The 19,832-nt window shown below is 48.1% G+C and overlaps 6 protein-coding genes across 6 annotated transcripts; 3 read left to right on the top strand and 3 right to left on the bottom strand.

Moving 5' to 3' along the window:
• Positions 1–1,972: 1,972 nt before the first annotated feature.
• Positions 1,973–2,294, top strand: ANOM_004905 (uncharacterized protein; the record flags this gene model as incomplete). The annotated part of the gene is made up of 2 exons (XM_015550162.1): positions 1,973–2,110; positions 2,166–2,294. The coding sequence occupies 2 exons, from the start codon at positions 1,973–1,975 to the stop codon at positions 2,292–2,294; spliced, it is 267 nt and encodes an 88-aa protein (XP_015407473.1).
• Positions 2,295–2,887: 593 nt separating this feature from the next.
• ANOM_004904 (uncharacterized protein) lies at positions 2,888–3,813 on the bottom strand (the record flags this gene model as incomplete). Its single annotated transcript, XM_015550161.1, has 2 exons — positions 2,888–3,712; positions 3,772–3,813. 2 exons carry the CDS (start codon positions 3,811–3,813, stop codon positions 2,888–2,890), a joined length of 867 nt encoding a protein of 288 aa, XP_015407472.1.
• Positions 3,814–5,243: 1,430 nt separating this feature from the next.
• ANOM_004903 (uncharacterized protein) lies at positions 5,244–6,111 on the top strand (the record flags this gene model as incomplete). The annotated part of the gene is made up of 4 exons (XM_015550160.1): positions 5,244–5,334; positions 5,416–5,579; positions 5,640–5,753; positions 5,830–6,111. 4 exons carry the CDS (start codon positions 5,244–5,246, stop codon positions 6,109–6,111), a joined length of 651 nt encoding a protein of 216 aa, XP_015407475.1.
• A 1,078-nt stretch (positions 6,112–7,189) lies between these two features.
• On the bottom strand, positions 7,190–8,347 carry ANOM_004902 (glycerate kinase family protein; the record flags this gene model as incomplete). Its single annotated transcript, XM_015550159.1, has 1 exon — positions 7,190–8,347. The coding sequence occupies one exon, from the start codon at positions 8,345–8,347 to the stop codon at positions 7,190–7,192; it is 1,158 nt and encodes a 385-aa protein (XP_015407474.1).
• Positions 8,348–9,282: 935 nt separating this feature from the next.
• ANOM_004901 (MFS transporter) lies at positions 9,283–11,267 on the top strand (the record flags this gene model as incomplete). The annotated part of the gene is made up of 6 exons (XM_015550158.1): positions 9,283–9,561; positions 9,623–10,012; positions 10,064–10,169; positions 10,247–10,565; positions 10,622–10,751; positions 10,821–11,267. The coding sequence occupies 6 exons, from the start codon at positions 9,283–9,285 to the stop codon at positions 11,265–11,267; spliced, it is 1,671 nt and encodes a 556-aa protein (XP_015407477.1).
• Positions 11,268–12,918: 1,651 nt separating this feature from the next.
• Positions 12,919–18,305, bottom strand: ANOM_004900 (putative ABC transporter; the record flags this gene model as incomplete). The annotated part of the gene is made up of 15 exons (XM_015550157.1): positions 12,919–13,135; positions 13,193–13,585; positions 13,679–14,251; positions 14,325–14,466; positions 14,528–14,643; positions 14,704–14,775; positions 14,836–14,959; positions 15,021–15,371; positions 15,448–15,610; positions 15,681–16,225; positions 16,309–16,539; positions 16,614–16,847; positions 16,904–17,186; positions 17,263–18,015; positions 18,084–18,305. The coding sequence occupies 15 exons, from the start codon at positions 18,303–18,305 to the stop codon at positions 12,919–12,921; spliced, it is 4,419 nt and encodes a 1,472-aa protein (XP_015407476.1).
• Between the last annotated feature and the right edge of the window lie 1,527 nt (positions 18,306–19,832).

The following is a 19,832-nucleotide window of genomic DNA, read 5'->3' as shown; positions in this document are numbered from 1 at the left end:
ATTACTCAGCTTTGTGAACTGAGTATCAAGAGGAATGTCTCATTCCGGCAGATAAAGAAAAGTACGAAGCCAAAATAACAATATTTTGCTGACCCACGAAACCATCATCTTGACAGAGTGTGGTGGGTTGACATGATTCGTATCAACCAGGAAGATATCACAGAGAGGAGTAAACAGATCTAGCTGATGCGGAAAATCTATGCCCAAGGTAATCATGTCCATATCAACTTATGTGTCTCTATGGTTGAGACTCTCCATCTGTCCTCTGTATGTAAGTACAGTCAAACCCTGTTTCGTCCAGACTCCACTTTAGGAACAATATTGATCAACCGCAAACATCGTCTTGCCAAGGGGCTTTTATATATAAAAGAGAGAATCGATGCTGGAGATTTCTATCATCTTAAGGCGAGATTACACTAAGTGGGGCATCGACTCAATGACTATCCTCGCACAGGGCCCACCAATGTTGTCGGGGTACAATCGGCACCTATGGTGTATTAGTAGAGTAATGTAATGGAATATCCTAACATAGCTAATATCTGTAGAAATCTTTGAACGTGTTGTTTACATTACACATAGGACAACACATGAAATTGCCAAGATGGAAGTACAGGGTTCGGGGTTTGCAAGTTTGATACCATTAGAGTGTCCCCCCTCTTCGTACATTAGGAACAAGATGCAGCCAAGGTCTTTTTCCATGGGAGATAGATAGTAGTTCGCAATCTAGCAAGGACCAAACCATGCAGCCTTGACCCTACACGTTGTATCGGAAGAACATTAATTTCCGCCCGATGTCACTGGGTTATGTTGTAAAATTATTGGTTCTCCCGTGGACTTCCATGCGGAGACTCACATGTTCGAGTTCGCCCAGCATCACGGGGATTCACTGCACCAAGAACAGGACTATAAAACCGTTGTAACCTTGGGAGAATCCGATGGCTGATAACCCCTGCAGACCTAGCCAAGGATGAGGCAAGAGAACGAATATGAGCCCTGATTAGTTCGGGGTTAACTTGTACGTAGCTTCACTGGTCGTGCATTGATCTTTCGCTCCCAGATGAAGAACCCGTAATCTGCAACTAGCAAGGGGGAATGCGTCTTTCTAACTGACTACGGCTAGCTCCATACCAGCATATAATGTGCTACGACTGGTTTTCTGTGGCCCGTGCGGAGCTTCCAGGTGCTGTCAAGTCTGCAACATACATACCCAAGAAATGAAGTATCCATAGTCATGGTGAACGCGCCCACCACTCCCAGTCTAGTATTGATATATCAGATGAACAACTACTCAGATGCTACAGGGTGAGGACCCATCTTAACAGTGCGGAGTGAGATATACGCAAGGCAAATGTGGTGCCATGTATGCAGATTAAAGACTGCTGATATCAAATGTAACTCCTCAGGGAACTAGTCTATTTCGTGAGGGGATGTAAGCAACTAGATCCATGCACATATATTGGGATAGCACAGACATGAAGAGTTTACGTAAACAGCCCCCTCCATGGCACACCATGCCAGGCAGTGTACCCCTTCTCTAGTCTCTTGGCAAGTGACTCCGCAGTAGCATATCGCATAGAGTGCAAGTTCACTCTTGGACCCGGTTACTGTCGGTATCCTCGCCAAGATCCAATGGGATGATTACTTCCATGTGTTGCAAATTATGGAAGCAATGTAGTGAGTATACTCTATACTCCGTTGTCTAGGGTAGAGCCAGCGATTGTAACCCTCGGCGATATTGGCTTAACAGCACTTGCCAGACCACACCAGAGCAGATGTACGACTATGGAGGGTCGGGACAAATGTTTGACTATCATCCGTGGTTCTCGAAGGGCCATGAGCACAAGTCAGACTACAAAGATATAAATAAGGGCACCTTCCCCGGCGTTGTGAAAGATTGTAATTCCTACTCACAACAACTTTCCAATCACTTTCCAACCCTCGTGACATTTTCAGAGTTCTCTAATTCGAAATCATGCGTTTCACCACTATTGCCCTCTTCGCTCTGAGCGCCTTGGCGGTTTCTGCTGCTGAGTGCGGCTATCCCAATGGCAACTGCTATGATCATGACTGCAATGGGCAGCTGAGCAACGACAAGATAACCTGTACTTCGGTATGATCCTATCCAAGCCGCACTACTCTCGGTTAGCTAACTTGGCGGCAAACAGGGCCCGTGGAAAGGCTGTCCATGCGGATACAACTGCGGCAGTGATGTGGGACCCTGCGATGCAAACGACTGCAATGGTGTGGCTGGCCGTTGCACGAACAAGTACCTTGGCTGCAACTGCCGCGGATGAGAGTGTTGACATTGGCTTGTTCCTTGGGCTATTCAAGGGCGTTGTTACAGAGAGGTTGCAGGTGCTGTCTACTGGGGCCATATGTATCACGCTCAAGTTGGTTTTTCACTCATGTACCGTATTAGGTAGAATGACGGAGTGATATTGCTTTGATTTATTCTTGACACTGTAGTTCTGTAACTGCAAACAGACCCCATGTCAACCAACTACTTCTGCCGATAATGGGGGTTGGGGCATATAGTGCTCCGATTTAGCCTTTGAATCCCGACATACACAGGTGGTCCACGGGTGTTGCCAAAGATTTTGCAATTGATATGGCTCGTGACAAGTTAGTATCTGCAGGTATCTACCGAGGCAGGCATATTGTTCATTAGTTGTAATACTTACCCTCCCCAGCCTGGATGTAGCACATGTCGTAGCCACCTATCTCGACAGATGGCCTTGTCTCACTATCTGGGTCCGTCCAGTCTGCAGCGAAGAAATGCCATGAAAGAGCAGGGTCTCCTTATCTTTTACGAGGAGCCTATATTTCTCAGCCACTTTTCTACAATTCGGGCCCTTATCTTGCATGGGGTAGAAAGTTCTGCTTTGAATTAGTGACTAACGAGTAACTGGAGTGCCTCATATTGGATATGATGCATGCTTCTATATCCACCGTGCCAACACTTCTTGATTATCCTGCCACAGAGAATATCATCAACATTTGCGAATGAAGCCGGCCAACAAAAGTCAGGGTTCTCGGCGTTAAAGAAATAGTGCTTATGAATCTTCCAGGAAATAATAGAGTAGAAAATCCAACCGAGGTGTAGTATCTCAATCTGAACATTTAAACCATCTTCGTCCGTGGAAGTAATATCGGCATCAAGTGGTAATAAGATAGACTGGCCAAAGTCTGCGACCTTAAGCTGGTTGTCTATAATTAAAATATTCCGACGAGCGATATCATCCACAAATACCTTGCAAGAGTGGATATATGAGAAATTCTGGATAAGACTTAATATCCACCCAACCTTCAAAGTGTCCTCGCATTCTGGATGGGTTTCTAGGTAGGATTCAAGATCTTCCTGCGCACGGGCTAGCTCAATGCCATACTGGGATATTTTGAAGTAGGGGATAATTCCTTCGCAGCTGCCAAGGCGTTCAAGGACTTCGATCTTATTCTCTAGGGTTTGTTGGTTGATCTTGTTCATGTATTCGGCATCACCAGCGTCTGGCAGTTGCAATTGCCTAGCTTTCTTAACAACACGGTCTTGTCCCAACTCGTAAACAATCCCAGTCATGCCCACCCCTAATACGGGGAGGCCGATATAGGGATCATGGGCAAATGGAAACTGACGAATGCTAGACTGACCATCAGGAGATTGATAAGGCTCTGTGTCGATTCGGGCGGGTTCAGCGTCGATGGGGTCGTGTCGTGGCTGTCCGAAAAAACCCCCTTTAGAAGTTGCCAACCACAGTAAAGGTTATTTAAGCCTACCTTTGTATCACGAGCTTCCCGAGTGGTGAGGGAGCGGATCATATTGCTGATTAAGTGGCAGATTTTGGGAAATACTCTTACTAGAAAACCAATACTCAAAGATTAACAAAACAAAAAGAAGAATAGAGTGTAGAAACATCCAGGGATCGTGGTTTAATATAGCCAAAATCGCAGGAATAATCAAGCCACAACTGGCTCCACGAAGGAGGCAGATTAATGCGGAAAAATGCCGTTCCAGGGGTTGCGATAACCATCATCAATGGACTAAGATTTCTAGGTTCTACCTAGCACCTCTACTAATATGGTATCAGGTTAAAGAAAGATTTCTGTTAAAGAAGCCTTTTTTAAGCTTCAGCTTTTATATACTATAAAAGACTAACTAGAACAACTCAATGCCATTCCCACTTTCGCTACTTATCTCGACAGCCCGGACACACGAATCAACGATTTGTGCTTGATGCTTTGGAGGTGGGCGTAGGACGGTCAGGACACCATGATGGGGTTGTGCCGCAAGGGCCTATTATAAGGCTAAAGATTGAACTTAGGCTTAATAGCTAGGGCCCATTCATGGGCCCTGAAGAAGACCAAACATAGTATCCGTCGCCAAAGAGACCTATTCCCGATAGACTTTAATAGATTATGCCACTGAAATTTACAAAGGGTTGTTAATGAATTAAAACTTCATTCCAATTCTAGATCTACTACGCTCAATGCCCGCTGTTTAAGTACGCCTACTGTGGGAGCCAAGAGCGCCTGGACTTTTATTCTCTGCCACGTCATCTTTGTGGCGAGTCTGGCGACTTTAGGTATCTTGTCTTGCTGCCGATTGGAATGGCAGTCATAGCGCGGTACGGGTTAGGCTTTAACAGCCCAGCCGAGGGTACGTATACAACTTATTTTAACTTTTGGCTGATATATTGAAGAGCTGAAAAAGCACCCCGCCGAGCAAAGCTTTGCCCCACCAAGCTGAAATCATATTATGCTGCCAGCGAAATAGTGGTACCCGACCAGTGTGGGGGATCTCAACTTCTCTCGAGGCGGCGTGTTAGCTCTGAGGGGGCTCAGGATTTCAGTAAAATCTAAAGGGATCATTCAGGATGTGGCCTGCAAGACCGCCATGTGGAAGGAACTGCATAAATATATGCCCCTCGACGTGATCATGTTGTGGTAGGCCCACGCTGAGCCCACTAGTCCTGTGCTAGCATCAAGATTCTCCCCACGATCTCTAAGCGAACTGCTCCACAGAGATCGACACGATAGCCTGTGGACCAACCAGATTGCCCGGGGGCGCAAGTAGATTTGAAAGTTTAGCACAGCACTCACTGCTTTCGTTAGTTAATCTAAAAGGTGTCTCTTCTCTATTAATAAAGCTTGTGCCCCGCCCCCCTCCGTCCCATCTCGCTCTGTTTCTCTGACGGAGCCTTTACCACAGAATTATTCGTGTCACGACAACCTTTCTTCCACAATTCAACATGTCAAAGGCACTCGAAGCGGCCTTGAAGGTCACCCGTCTGGCTACGGAGGCATTCAAGGAGTCCAAGCCGCATCTGGAAGATCTGGATGGTATGTTCTGAGCCCTCTGTTCCTGAAATTATACAAAGGCAGAAACCGCACTGGAGCCAGTTAACTTAGAATTACAAACAGAAGGCGACAAGGACGCTGCACTTGAACAAATTTATCACGATATAGAGGATACTATAGTTCCCAGATTTGAGCATGTGAAGTCTCTTTATTCGCGTATAAAGCCCGGAATGATAGCCCAGTGGTCCGCCGAAGAGGTTGATAGTATCAGGGAAGCCCATCTTGAGGTAACGTCCATGAACCAGATTCATCCGCTAAAGGCCCTTCTAGTTGCTCACTTTTATTAGCTTTTTAGAGCAACACGTGATTACGTCGTAACCATGCGAGACGCAAACCCTTCGAGAGTTCGTTACCGTGTCATCGCAGAGGGAAATATACGACATGTTTATCATGAGATGCAGGTCAGTGTTTTTCCCACCTTATAGATGTGTGTTGTGCTGGGGCTGACAATTATAATTTCATTGTCATGGTATATAGAACCTGGCAGCATTGGGGAGCAATAGGGTCAGTGCAATCCTTTTCCCACCAAACATGGTCAAAGTGAGCACCGCAGAACAACGAAGTAAAGGAGACTGGTCGAACGATGACGACGTTGGTGGCAACGGGGATGACAACGGGGATGACAACGGGGATGACGACTGTGGTGACTACGGTGATAAGTTGTACGTCGGTGAGAATGCAGGGGATATGTGGCTCAGGTTAGCCGACGTTCTTTTCACTACTCTGATAGCATGGAATGGCGGTGAAAATTTTATTTAGCTAAAAGGCTCTATTAGAGAGACATGAATCAAGGATTTATTCAGATAGATCCTGCAGTGAAACGATCGTTATGAACATTATACATCCGTATTTCATATGCCTAGCGAACGGACACGGGGTTGTACTTCACTAAAGGCACACCCGGATCAGAGAGATGAATCAGTGCTTCTCGTGTATGATTCTTTTCGTCATTGAAACATTAATATGGATCATGGAAATATTTCTTCCTCATCCAAAGGACAGTTGTGAGGAGTCTGTGTGGATACGTTCAGTAGACCACAACACGAAGACTGAGGAGAATAGGGGGGTAGATGCGGCTTTCCCTCTGTGATTTATTCAGAATCAACAGGGTCTGGAATAGGATCAAAGACATGGGCAAAGCATGGCCCAGTACCACGGCCCACGGGTTTCTCTATATGCGGCTGCGCATGACCCATCTGTTGAGGACTCCTGATGACACAGTCGGTGATGTTAATCTTCCTGGGATAAGGGGAATGGAACAAGCGTACCTGCTTCTTATTGAGTAGGGGCACTATTACATGGGGGCAACGTGGGGGATGAAGTAAACAGAAATATATATGCAAACGTATACATGCCTCTCATTGCATCATGCTTGTTTACTCCTGAACTCTCAATCGTCCAACAAGTGGGGGAACTTGTCGAGGAGTCAATTCGAATTTCTAAATTTAAAGGAATTACGCAAAGTACCACGCAAGGACTGGGCTATGCTTAAGATTTCAACGAGGGAGCTTACGAATCCACAGGAAGCTTGCCCCGTACCCTATGCTCTGCTGGAAAAGAATCGCTATGTATCCAGCGCCAAGGCTGGTGATCTTCATATACGTTACGACGACATGCTACACCACCAGGAAATTGGGGTGATAATCTCCCAATCTGGGGTGATGGATCATCATGTCGAGGTCCTGGCAAAATACGATTGATAAAAATAGAACTTCCATAACAAATATAGCTACGATTGTGTGCTGTAGTTCTAGTTTTAACATCCTATAATTAATGATCTCAATTCTAGCTCAGGTATAAACATGCCATAAATCATCCGTCCGATTTCCTCTCACTCTCACCATCTGGCCAGCTTGCGGCCAATGACCACCATACGCATTACCCCCTCTGCGCTCTCCGTCAAAAGTCGTTCAGCCTCCGCAATAGCCTCATCCAGGGTGGATGGGCGCTGGAGGATTGAGGCATACGCATTGATTCCAACGTCGTAATTTACCTCTGCCTCGTCTCCGATTGTACCTGCCAGCACAATAACCGGGATCTGACGCTTCTTTGCGCGTATCGCAACCTCCGCTGGGATCTTTCCTCTCGGAGTCTGGTAATCAATACCCCCTTCAGCAGTGAATACCAGATCGCAATCTTCAAACAATCCTTCAAGGTTGAAATACTCCATGATGGCTTCGTATCGTGGACGAAGCATCGCGCCTAAGAGCAGCAAACCTGTACCCAACCCGCCGGACGCTCCACTTCCTGGCATCTCAGATACATCATGGCCTAAAATGCGCTTACAAGCAGAAGCGTACATATCCAACGCAGCTTGCAACAGCTTGGTCTGTTTGGGAGATGCGCCTTTCTGCGGACCATATACACAGGCCACTCCGTTCGGCCCGCAGAGGACGTTCTTCCAGTTACAAGCAACCTCGATCTCGACGTCCTTCAGACGAGGATGTAATCCGGAAAGGTCGATGCTCTCCAGTGGAATCAAGGACTGGCCCCCTGCAGCCCAAGGGATCTCAGTACCTTCACGATTGATCAATCGTGCCCCAAGGGCCTGGAGCATCCCGGCCCCACCGTCACTGGTGCCAGAGTCTCCACAGCCCACAATGATACGCTGTACCCCTTCATCCAGCGCGGAGGCAATCAGCTCCCCTACCCCGAATGTGGTTGTAATGCATGGGTTTCGGCAGTCGTGAGGCACTAGGCTCAGCCCAGCTGCAGCAGCAATCTCGATAACCGCGGTCTTGCACTGGCCTTGTGCAATGACCCCATAGAACGAGGATATCGGGGCACCAACAGGACCAGTGACGATGGCCTCACGTATTTGGCCATCTGTAGCAGCAACTAGGGCGTGTGCAAACCCCTCGCCGCCATCTGCGAGTGGTACTTTGCGTATCTTGGCAGACGGCAGAGCACGCATGATGCCCGCCTCGATGCAGTTGGCCGCGGTCAGAGGGTCAATACTCCCCTTGAAGCCAGACGGACAGACCAATACGTTCATTGTGGACAGTCAAAATAAAAAGTCAATAGAAAGAAACGAATGTTATCGGTGAAGCTCTTCTGATGATGAACGAGAGTATGATTATGAACGAGTGTTGTCGATACTTCTTGACAGAAACAGAGATGCCATTGAGGCCGCAGCGCCATTATATACAACAGCAAAACCCAGAAAGCTACAGCGGGGTGAAACCACAAAGAGTCATGTGTTAATATCTTCCTGTCTCTTCAGCCCATCTCTACTATTCTCTGACAGGGCATGGTCACCACTAGCATGCCGTCGATATCGCCTAACCGATGAAGCACGGCCACAAACCACGCCTTTGAGCCTGAGACAAAGCCACCTAGGTGACAACCAGGCATGGTTTCTAAAATTGTTTAATATGGTTGCCTGGAAATAAGGCATATACAGATCCCGCGTGCCATGGTAGACCAGCTTGGCGGAGAAAGCCCTAAGCAATGCCGTGGTCAACATCAGAATATCTCCAAGAATGACGTCTAAGGGCTCAGTTGGGGGACTGGACTACTAGGCGACATCGGATTCTATGGGTCCACGAGGACAATTTCCCGATTCTACTTGAAGCTTGCCCACAAAGCAAAGCCACTAGTCCATGCCGTTACACTGCTGCCTTTCTCCTTGGCCAAACGAAATTCGAACGCCACTAAATTGGACACTGTCTACTCTTCTGCACAGCCTTAGTATATTGTACCAGAGTTGAAATGCGCTTGATACAGGATCAAAAATAGAATATTGGGTATGTAGAGTCTGTGCGGAGTGGGCGCAGGTTGACCAACTCGGATGGCAGCAAGACTCGAAGATGAACATAAAACTGCACTGAAGGTCCAATAGAACCACATAAAAGGCACCTCGCGTACACTTTCTTTTCCGTATATCCCTACTTGTATTGTCGCTCGCTTTACCCCGACATTGCTCACACCATGTCACATTTTGTCCCGAGACAAAGTCGTGACGAGGAGGATCGAATGATACCCCTGCCTTCAGTTCAATTCTACAGAGACTACGACTCTCGATATGGCATTCCCGTTCCCGCAGTTCGTCTGAGTTCTGATTCGTACCAGAGGCACGGTACACCGTCAAATGGTACACAGGTCGGTTTTGAATCGGACCAAGACCGCGGCAAAAGCAGCGGTGAACCGAATTCAGGCTCTCATGATAGTCAACAGAGCCGTCTGTTGTTTGCGGATCAGGATTCATTGGTATGTCTCCCCTCAGCTCTATTCTTAGCCCTGGCCTATGCGAGGTCCTGATATAGCATAGGTAACATGGTCCGGCGCAGACGATCCATCAAACCCTCTCAATTGGAGTCGTCCGAGGAAATGGATCTCAACACTCTTAGTATCCTGTTTTACCTTCATCTCCCCCGTGTCCTCCACCATGGTAGCACCTGCTTTATCCACCATGGCGGATGAATTTCAAATCCAGTCGGATATCAAGCAATATCTCCTCATGTCGATCTTCTTACTCGCGTATGCGCTGGGACCGTTTATAATCGCACCACTGTCTGAGATGTATGGACGTGTTGTCGTACTCCAGTCCGCAAACATGTTTTATTTAGTGTTCAACACCGTATGCGGGTTTGCTACTTCTGGAAACCAGATGCTTGCCTTTCGGTTCCTCAGCGGATTCGGTGGCAGTGCCCCGCAAGCGGTATGTATCCAGACTAGCATCTTCACGGCGGATTCGCTAATTTCTGTCTAGATTGGTGGCGGAGTCCTCAGCGACTGTTGGCGCAAAGAGGAACGCGGAGCAGCCACGGCACTTTATAGCTTGATGCCGTTTATCGGGCCCGCGATTGGCCCTATTGGTAAGTGCCGAGAGGACAACTCCGTAATGCCCCACGATAGAAAGAAGCCCAAGACCTAATACGAGCCGTGGATGCAGCGGGTGGGTACTTGACGAAGTATCTGTCGTGGCGATGGATCTTCTGGGTTGTGTCCATGGCCGATGCCCTGGTGCAGCTATTAGCATTCCTGTTTCTGCGCGAAACCTATGCCCCCAAGATTCTTGCAACTAGAAAAAGAATGCTGCAGGAATTGACAGGTAACCACCATCTCCATACCGAGTATGATAGGCCCGATCGGACCTTTGGCCAAGTCCTTCGGAAGAACCTGATTCGCCCGTTCCGGATGCTTTTTACTCAGCCTGCTATCCAAGCCCTGTCCCTATACAGAGGCTACCAGTATGGACTGATGTATCTTGTGTGAGGATATCTCCAACTTCTACGATCCCCAAGTTTCCATTACTCATACGCAACAGCCTAGCATCGTTCCCTCTGGTCTGGGAGGGCGTGTACAGCCAAGCAAAGGACATAGCCAGCTTGAACTACATCTCGCTTGGCGTAGGCTTTGTGATCGGGCTTCAATTCTGTGGTCGCGTTCTTGACACAGTAAGCCATTCATTCACCAGGTACGATGGCTAGCGTCCATACAAAGCATGCTAACCACAGACCTTGAAGGTATATGTGCACCTTCAGAGACGTTATGACCATCCAGGACGACCCGAATTCCGCATTCCTCTGATGCTCCCAGGAGGGCTACTCGTCCCTATTGGATTATTCATCTATGGGTGGAGTGCTGAATACCATACGCACTGGATCATACCCAACATTGGTGCCGCGATCTTTGCGATTGGGCTGATAATCTCCTTCCAGTGTGCTCAGACATATGTCGTCGACGCCTATAGCCGTTATGCGGCCAGTGCTACTGGTGCCGCAGCATTTGTACGAACATTGGCTGGGTTTGCCTTTCCATTATTTGCAGAGAGTCTGTACCGCGCCTTGGGTCTGGGATGGGGGAATAGTCTGCTCGCATTCGTCAGTCTGGCGCTTGGCATTGTTGCGCCGTTGATGCTGTGGTACTACGGGGAATGGCTAAGAGCCAAGAGCCCGTATTGTGCAGGATAGAGTATGTCATGTCATTATCATGCTTCTGCTCCGTTGCCTAGACCGTGGGAGAATGTGGAAATGGGAAATTGCTTTGCATTTCCCTTTGCAAGTAGTACATGGGGACCGTGAAGGTGGCAGTGCATATATCGGCGCGCCAATCGTTGTCATTGTCTAAATGTCTCGCTGGCGGAAACTCTAATCCCAGTCTTGGTATTTCTAGGCAAAAGCTAGGTATTTTCTTGGTAGTCAGGTAGTACTAGGATGTATATTGGGTCTTAATTGCATAGACAAAGAAACTGTTATGGATGATCAGTCATTACAATCTCCGCATTGGCTTCTATTTTTGGTCCATAGAAGTCCTTTGCCATTGGATTGAGGTAGCCAAGAGGCAAAGCATATGCCATACTTTCTATTTTATGGATACATGGGTAATGACAACTATCATTCCAACCAGCATCTCCAAGCGCAGTGCGTGATGTAAGCTTGTATCCAATTTCTCGGTCCTGTGATAGGACACTTCGGATCTGCCAGATTCTATCTACAACGATAACCCATTCAGCAGAAGACTTCTGATGTGGGCCAAGATTCAATCAATCTTCGAGGTGCAGAATCTTTTGTCTCCTGTGTTCTTGAGGCAGCAATCTATTTTTAAACCGAATTGCATCATCATCAGGGCCATGTGTAACTCTTCAGTGCTGTCAGGCAGGTACACGTCATTCATATTCTACGCTCCGCTCTTTATGTCGCTTTAATCTACCTATGTGTTTGGGAGGTATTGCAGCTCAGAAATTGATTCCTTGTCTAGAATGTACTAGTTTATCCTAAGTCATAGTGATATGTAGAACACATCATCAGTGAAAGGAAACAGTATCTTTTATCTACTGTCTGCACTAGGAGGGATCTTCTGTCCAATAAATACCCAGTCAATGCTTCAGTGGCCCTGCCATCTGGGCAGTAGTACGGTATTACTACCTTCCAGGACCCACTGGAGGTATGAACCGCGATGAGCGCGATTGAAGGGCTTTACCACTCTGAAGGCTCTGCGGTACAGAACATATACAAAAAGGAGATATGGTTTATCCCTCATTTACTCCACTCAGTTAACAGAACCATACATGAACGCTTTGCTCCTGGTTGCCACATAATCTCCCAGTTGGTGTTACGGAGCCAATATAGAATCGGCCTGTAGCCAGCAGGCCGCACGGATCCCCCGAATACCCCGGCTCTTCATACATCGTACCTGGTTCGCCGTTCAGTCTTGAACCAGTCTGGTAGGGAGATTGCCTGGGCAATCAGCCCATTTCTCTTTTCGCAATCTCACCAGGCGAAGGACGTTTCCCGGTTATTCAAAGAGATGATGGGGCCAAAAGAAAGGAGATAAGAATTATTTCCTTAGTGTTCATTTGAACATCCAGTTCATGAAATAACGTTGCTCTTTTCGCTGCGTATCGTTACCTAATTGGCAGGCTATCGATCCGGCATAAGATACTCCATTAGATTTGGCTAGCAACACTGGTTCATCCACCTCATATATCAGTAGTCGTGTTTGCAAATCGGCCATGTCGCTTACGGTAAAATAAGTCGCGGTCATACAGTACGATGCCACTTCTAATTACATTCTTGTCAACAACCACCACATGCCACAGGATCGACCATGTCGACACATGTGTCACGCCTCCAGTTCTAACAGCTTCGCAAACGCCCCATCCGGCTTGTCCAACAACTCACGTGGATGACCTGTTTCGATAATTCGACCACTATCCAGGACAGCGACCCGGTCGAAGTCCAACAAGGTATGAATCCGGTGGGCCACCATAATCACGGTACAGTCTGCGAATGACTCTCGTATAACCTTTTGTACTCTGGCGTCGGTTTCGCTGTCCAGACTACGGCGAGACTCTAGTTAGAAAGCCAGACTCTGTTAATAGAGGCCATGAACATACCTGCTAGTTGGCTCATCAAGCAGTAGGATTTTACTCTTCTTCAACAGCGCCCGCGCTAGACAAAACAGCTGCTTCTGCCCCTGTGATAATACTCCCTCATTGAGTTTGGTATCTAGCATCCTCTCATCATTGCCACCATGGTAGGCAACGAGAGCATTCCAGACGCCAACACACCGCAGCGCATTGATAATGTCCTGGCTCTCAAGTACATTCAGTGGGTCTACGTTCTGCCGGATAGTGCCTGGGAACAGAAATGGCTCTTGACTGAGACAGCTGATGCGCTGTCGGATCGTGGATCGGGACATGACGGAGATATCTTGTCCATCGATGAGAATCTGTCCTGACACTATCTCGTTGAGGCGGAGGAGGGATAATGCAAGGGAGCTTTTTCCACTAGCAGTACAGGTGCTGGTTAGCCTTGTCGCTGTTGGAAAGAGACCTCCCCCTAGATCGCGACCAGTACATATATGTGTGGCAGTGACTTACCTTCCAGATTTACCACACAGTCCAACCTTTTCACCGGCACGTATGTGAAGATTAATGACATCTAGTACGGGCTTAGCCCCCTCCGTGGCATCATATGCGACACTTGCATCGACAAACATGATCTCCCCATGACGGGGCCATTCCGGTGGTGGTTCCTTAGTCTGAACGTCCAGGCACCTTTCCTCACTGGGCGTATTTTCGGCGAAGTCTTTGATCCGCGCAATCGCCCCCAGGGACGTCTCAAGCAGTGTCCAGTTTTGAATCAGCTCTGACAGAGTCTGGCCTAGATCAACCATCAGTACTAGGGCGACGCCCAGTAGACCAGGGTCGACATGTTTGCGGAGGGCCAAGGCTGCTCCAACCAGGAGCACTGTCAGAGCGGCTACGATTAGATTAAGTACCAGGCTGAGCCAGCGTTGGATGCTCAGTAAGAGGTAGAAGGGCTTCTGGGCTGTGTCAAGCATGGACAGCATTCGGGATATAGAGGCGTGAGTCCACGAGAAGGCGCGGATAGTAATCACTCCGGCGAGTGATTCGATAAAGTGGGTATATAAAGGGCTCTTAAGCTCGATTCTGGAGTGGATTGGGTTAGATTGACCAGTTCACAGCCGATGGTGATGTAACATGGGTACGGGTTGACGCTCACTCCAATAATCGCAGTTGGCGAGATGTGCGCAGGTAGAACCGCTGGACAAGGACAAGCACCCCAATGAGAACCGGTAGTGCCGCTGCCATGTAGGGAAGTGAAGCTATAACGACGGCACCTTGAGCAAGAGCGCCGAAAAGCACTAGATGCCGGACAAGTCAGCATGGAGTTGATTTCATATTGCGTATGCCCCCTGTACGTACGGAACCCTGTAGATATAAAGCCACGGGGCAGGATCATGTCGACCAGTCTCATATCTTGGCTGAAGCGTGTTACAAGAACACCAGTCTCGGTGTTAGACAAGAAGGACAAAGGTGCACTAGCGCACTTTAGTTAACGGCGTGCTCTTCTAGCTATGTGAAAAAGGGCAAACACAAACTTCATACAAGCCCGGAGCACTATAGAGTGCAAGTTCTTAGACGCAGCAGGGACAATGACCACCCATGTCCAGCTGTCAAATGCCAGCCAAGTTAGCGCACGGTGTGTAGCAAGAGAGGATGGCGAAACCTACAATACAGCAAAGACAAGGGCGCTGGCTTCAATGACAGCCAATGCTGCATACAGTCCAAGCCAGTAGCCTAAGCGTGAATTTGAGGCGCCGTTACGACTCGAGGACCATATGTCCACCCAGACGTCTATAGAACAGTAAGTCACATAATACAGTAATTGAAGATTCAAGAGAGGGTTGGGACGTACAGCGGAACCCATCAATTCCAGCATTGACGATCAGGAAAAGTAGTAGCATGGAGACGCGCAGCCCGCCCAAACTCGAGAAGTAATATTTATACACAGCTAGATCATTTGCCTGTCGAGTAACATGAGTAGCAGAAGGACCACTCAGAGAGCCTGTTGCAGTGTTTTGCGACTGGTGATCCTTCTCACTAATGTCAAGCGTTTCGGCGAACCTATCCGTCTGTATTGATTGCATCCCTAGTGTGTGAATATAGCCTCCAGCGTGGCTTCGGAGCTGGGCATAACTGCCTTGTTCCAGGACCTTGCCATTGTTCCCCAAAACGATGATGAAGTCCGCATGTGGTAAGTGGTGGACTAGATGAGGAGGATCAGTGTGAATGCCAGGTTGTATCAACTTGAATGTTTAAGGAAGTAGGGAATGAATACATACCGCTGTGGGTAGCCAAGAACGCAGTGCAGCCCAGCCGGCGTAGTAATCCAGCCGGACCGAAAACATTGTTGAATACCAGATGAGCTGTGCCATTGTCTAGACCACTGAGGACATCGTCGAAGCAAGCAATACGCTTTCGCGCATAAACGGCTCGCGCTATAGCCTACGGTAGAAATCAAGCTGTAAGTGCTCCACTCATAGCTAGATAACACATAAAGAAATATGCGACTCACTATTCTTTGCTTCTGCCCACCGCTTAGTTTAGCACCCTTGCTGCCTACAAGTGTTTGATCGCCGGCCGGCAATCTCTTGAGATCTGGCTCCAGTCCACATGCTCTGACCACGGTGTGATACCACTCATAATCGAACAAAGATGATAGGTTTTCTCCAATAATGCTTTCTCGGATTGATGTATTTGTCAACCATGAGGTTTGCTCACAAAAGGCCAGATCCGGGTACTTCATAAAGAGCTCCCCCTGCAGCACGGGTGTTTCACCAGCAAGTCCTCTAAGGAAGGTGGACTTACCACTACCTACTGGACCGACGATCATAACAAGGTTACCATTAGGCGAGGATCTCAAAGTAAGCGAGATGCGAGGTTTATCGGGTAGAGAGTCTTTCCATCCAAAGTGGGCATTGTTGAGGGACAGAACGATGTCAGATTGCTTTTCTAGAACAGGACCGGCCACATGCTGTTTAAGGGTGGGTAACTCGACAGTAGACGAAGATGGGGATAGAAGGGGAGGACTGCCTGCTATCTGGGCTATTTGTCTCCTTTCTGTTCGTAGTATTGAATAAGTTACTTGGTTGAGGATATATCTCGAGAGCCTGTCAGACGATGGTAGTGGCTGCACGACTTACCAGTGCGACCTGGCTTCCTGAGGAAGTCCTGTATTCGGGTGAGACAGCCTATTGACGCGAATGTATCCGGAATCGCCAGCAAGAGATTAGAGAGCGGAGTAACCAGAAGATTGACCAGTGAGAGCGACGTGATGGCTTGCGAGACCTTTAGACCCCCAGAGCCTTGCACCATAGCTACTATGGCGTAGCCAGCGAAGGTTGCGAGCTGCCCAACAATAGTGGGAAGGTTGACTAACGCTCCGTATCAGCTCAATCGTGATCTATTAAGATACATATACATAAGCGAAGGTTAAAAAAGAACGCACCCATGCAGACACGAACGGTCTGGATTCGACGGAATCTTTTGGAGACTCTGAGCTCGTCAACACGCAAGACGTTAATCATAGCCCCCATTATTTCGGTCAATCCAAGGAATTTGATGTTTTGGATAGACCCGAGGATACCAGTGGTGAAGTTGATGCGTTTCTCAGTAGCCTGGAGCCAGGATTGCTGCCGTGCAGACACGGCATTTCCCATGCCGAGCGATGCGACGGTGAAGACTAAGCGGCAATGGTCAGGTAATGAATATGTGAGCTGCGTCGATAAGTAGACTTACTTATTACGACCACAATGGGTGCGATACAAACAGCACCTACCTGGGTTTGAAGAAGCCAGGTGGCTAGTCCCAGCTGTATGATATTGGCCCAAATCTCACAAACTGTTGACTGGAAGTATTCGGCCAGCATCTCTATATCAGTGCCCATGAGGGAAATAGCACTAGACTCGTCAACGCTACCTGACGGTAGATTCATCATGTGCTGAAAGACAAACGCCATAAGACCACCACGGAGCATCGTTGTAACACGATACCCCAAATGCTGGTAACAGGCTGTACATACCTATATAATAAAGGTCAGTACGGTGTTTGCCGACAGAATGAAGCTAGTAATGAAAATCCGGAGATATGCAGCTTACAGCAACTCCGATAAATACAATAGCGGTGGCTCCGATCAAGCCGTAACCCTTATCTAGCGAGAATGAATCATTCTGCTCTAGGATGGTGACAGTCTTACCCACCAGGAACGGCTGGGCGATACTAAACCCCACAACACAGATTCGAGGGAAAGCGACCGTCAGTATCTCCCACCGTAGACAGCTGATCACAGTCAGAAGTAGTGCATTTTGGCGGCTCTGATTAGACGAGGTCCAAGATTCCGCAAATTGGGCAGATAAGTCGCGCGACGCGAGCTTTTCATGGATTCTAGGCAATGAATTCTCGGACAGCAGCATGGAGTATCCTTTCCACAACAGGCCATTCAACCAAGCGAAGAGGCCGCGGCTGAATAGTCCGCTAAGGCTCTCACTAGACCTCATCTTCTGACTAGGTTTCAACCATTTTCGCTTCTCAACATTCTCCAGGATTAAGAGGAGTAATTTGATAATGAGAGACAAAGAAAGGCAGCCTGCGTAGGCTTGACTGTCTGATAATAGCCAAGCAGTACGCACTCGTACCAGGTCACAAAGTATCGTGGCAAACAAGTAGGCAGAGACAAGGAATGAAGGTCGAATGGAACGGATGTGCTCAAGATCAGTGAGAATGACAACGGCAAGCCCTGCTACGAGCTCAAGGATGGCGCCAGCAAGTGACTCGCGTCTCCGGGTAGTAGGCTGTCTAGCGCCAAGGGCAACCAGGGCGATCTGAACTACGACCAGAGATACAGCAAGAACCTGTATGAAACCTCTCTCAAAATCTTGTTTTATCGGATGGAGATCGGGGAAGGAATTGAAATACGTACGCATGTCACCACACGTATTGCAGATGGAACTACTTTGGGTGACTCTCTGGACAGTTGAAGTAACCGAAATGGCGCCAACAATAGGAAACAGGCGGCCGGAACGATCGTCAAAATGCTTGCTTCGAAAAGGAGGGTGAAGTCGAAGCCGCCGCGACAGAACGTGGTAAGGAAAGGGCCAAATGAGTCGTCGCCACATGGGTTTATCGTAGATGGGGAGGACATTATTGCCCCTGGTCGGAGAATTCGGTGGCCTATCGATCACCCCCTTCGAGGTATGTACATACGGACTGTTAATTAGGATTAAGAGTCAGAGGAATGGAGAATGGGTTCGCCTGTCCTCTGAGGCTGTGAGGTTGTGAAGCACCAACAGGTCAGTCAGTATTGATGTGTCACACGAAACGGGCTTTTGGCCATATATCCACTTCTCCAGTACAAGCCTTGCTACGGAGTAGTTGCAGAATGTTTCATACCTTGGCACGGTACAAGGGCCTTATCAGTCGTGGCCTTAGTAGCGCCGATCTCGCGCTCCCAGCCCACTTATCAGCGTCTGGGCCTTCTTTATCTCTTCATTTTGCTTCACTGCACTTAGAGATAATGACTTTTCCTCCAGAGTTGCATCCAAGGGTTACATGACACCCCTGTCGATGAACAATAGGACGTATATCACTTATTGGTGATTGGTGTACGATAGTACTTTGTAACCCCAACCAGTGGCAGTTACGCTACGGCCGGGGTCCGTCACTCCTACGGAGTACGGGTATCACTATCACACCCCGTCGGGTCTTTAGCTCCAATGCCTCACGCTAGTGAGCTTGACCTACCCTAACCCCGGGTTGGCTGCCACCGGGCCGCTAGGCCGCTGTTCTTGACGCGGTCGGAGCTTTCCGGAGCTTTCCACCCCGGGATTCTGTGATGCTAGCTGTGACTGGTCACTGAATTAGACAGGGTAATTTAATTTGTAGGTTAATGAGGCCTCTATATGTCTATAGGGCTTATTGAAATACTTGAAAGATGCTGGTGGTTAGTTTGATAGGCCAAATCAGCGGACTTGTCCGAATTAGTACGGATAAATATAGTCATCTGGAATTTCTAAATAAGCTGCAACTATATTTTCCGTGTGTAGTGTGTTTGTCAATACAAGGGTACCGTTGGGTAGTGCCCCCGGGTTTTGGCGAGGCCTAAATTTCCCTATATCGAGGTTTGGGGGAATTTGTGTGGTGTTCTTATGGTGGAGTCGCGTATGGAGTACAGAGTATAGTGTATCTTCGTGGAGCGCTGCCTAGCAGCGGACATGTTTCTTCGTGCATGCTTGATCGCTTGCGATATATCAGAAAGGAGAACGTTTGACGGAGACAATAGGGTAAAAAACCAATGCTTGTGCACACTTGGCTGTGCGCTAGCAGATGCAACGCTGTGATAAAGGAATATTAGTAGCAACTACTAAGTACAGGGGTGTATCAAGCAGAATTACGAATATTTCTGCCTAAGACCCGTCCTGATCATCTGTCTTCCGCGGGACTTTTGTTCAGGACCACGATAAAAGCGCAGCCGTGACTATTCCCCGTCCTAACTTGATCGACAGTAACGATAGGGTTTTGCTTATATGACTGGACACTTTATTACTTCACCTTGCCCTCAGTGGCATTGGAATTGGTTTCGCTTGTCTCGGATCCTTTTCCATGAGTACTAAATGGTCCAGGAGAAATATTGCACTCCCAATCTAGTTATGCTTACCGGCTCCTGAGAATA

This window comes from Aspergillus nomiae (genome assembly GCF_001204775.2).
Source record: "Aspergillus nomiae NRRL 13137 chromosome Unknown contig00111, whole genome shotgun sequence".
Lineage (NCBI taxonomy): Eukaryota > Fungi > Ascomycota > Eurotiomycetes > Eurotiales > Aspergillaceae > Aspergillus > Aspergillus nomiae.
This window is presented reverse-complemented; position numbering and strand designations above follow the sequence as displayed.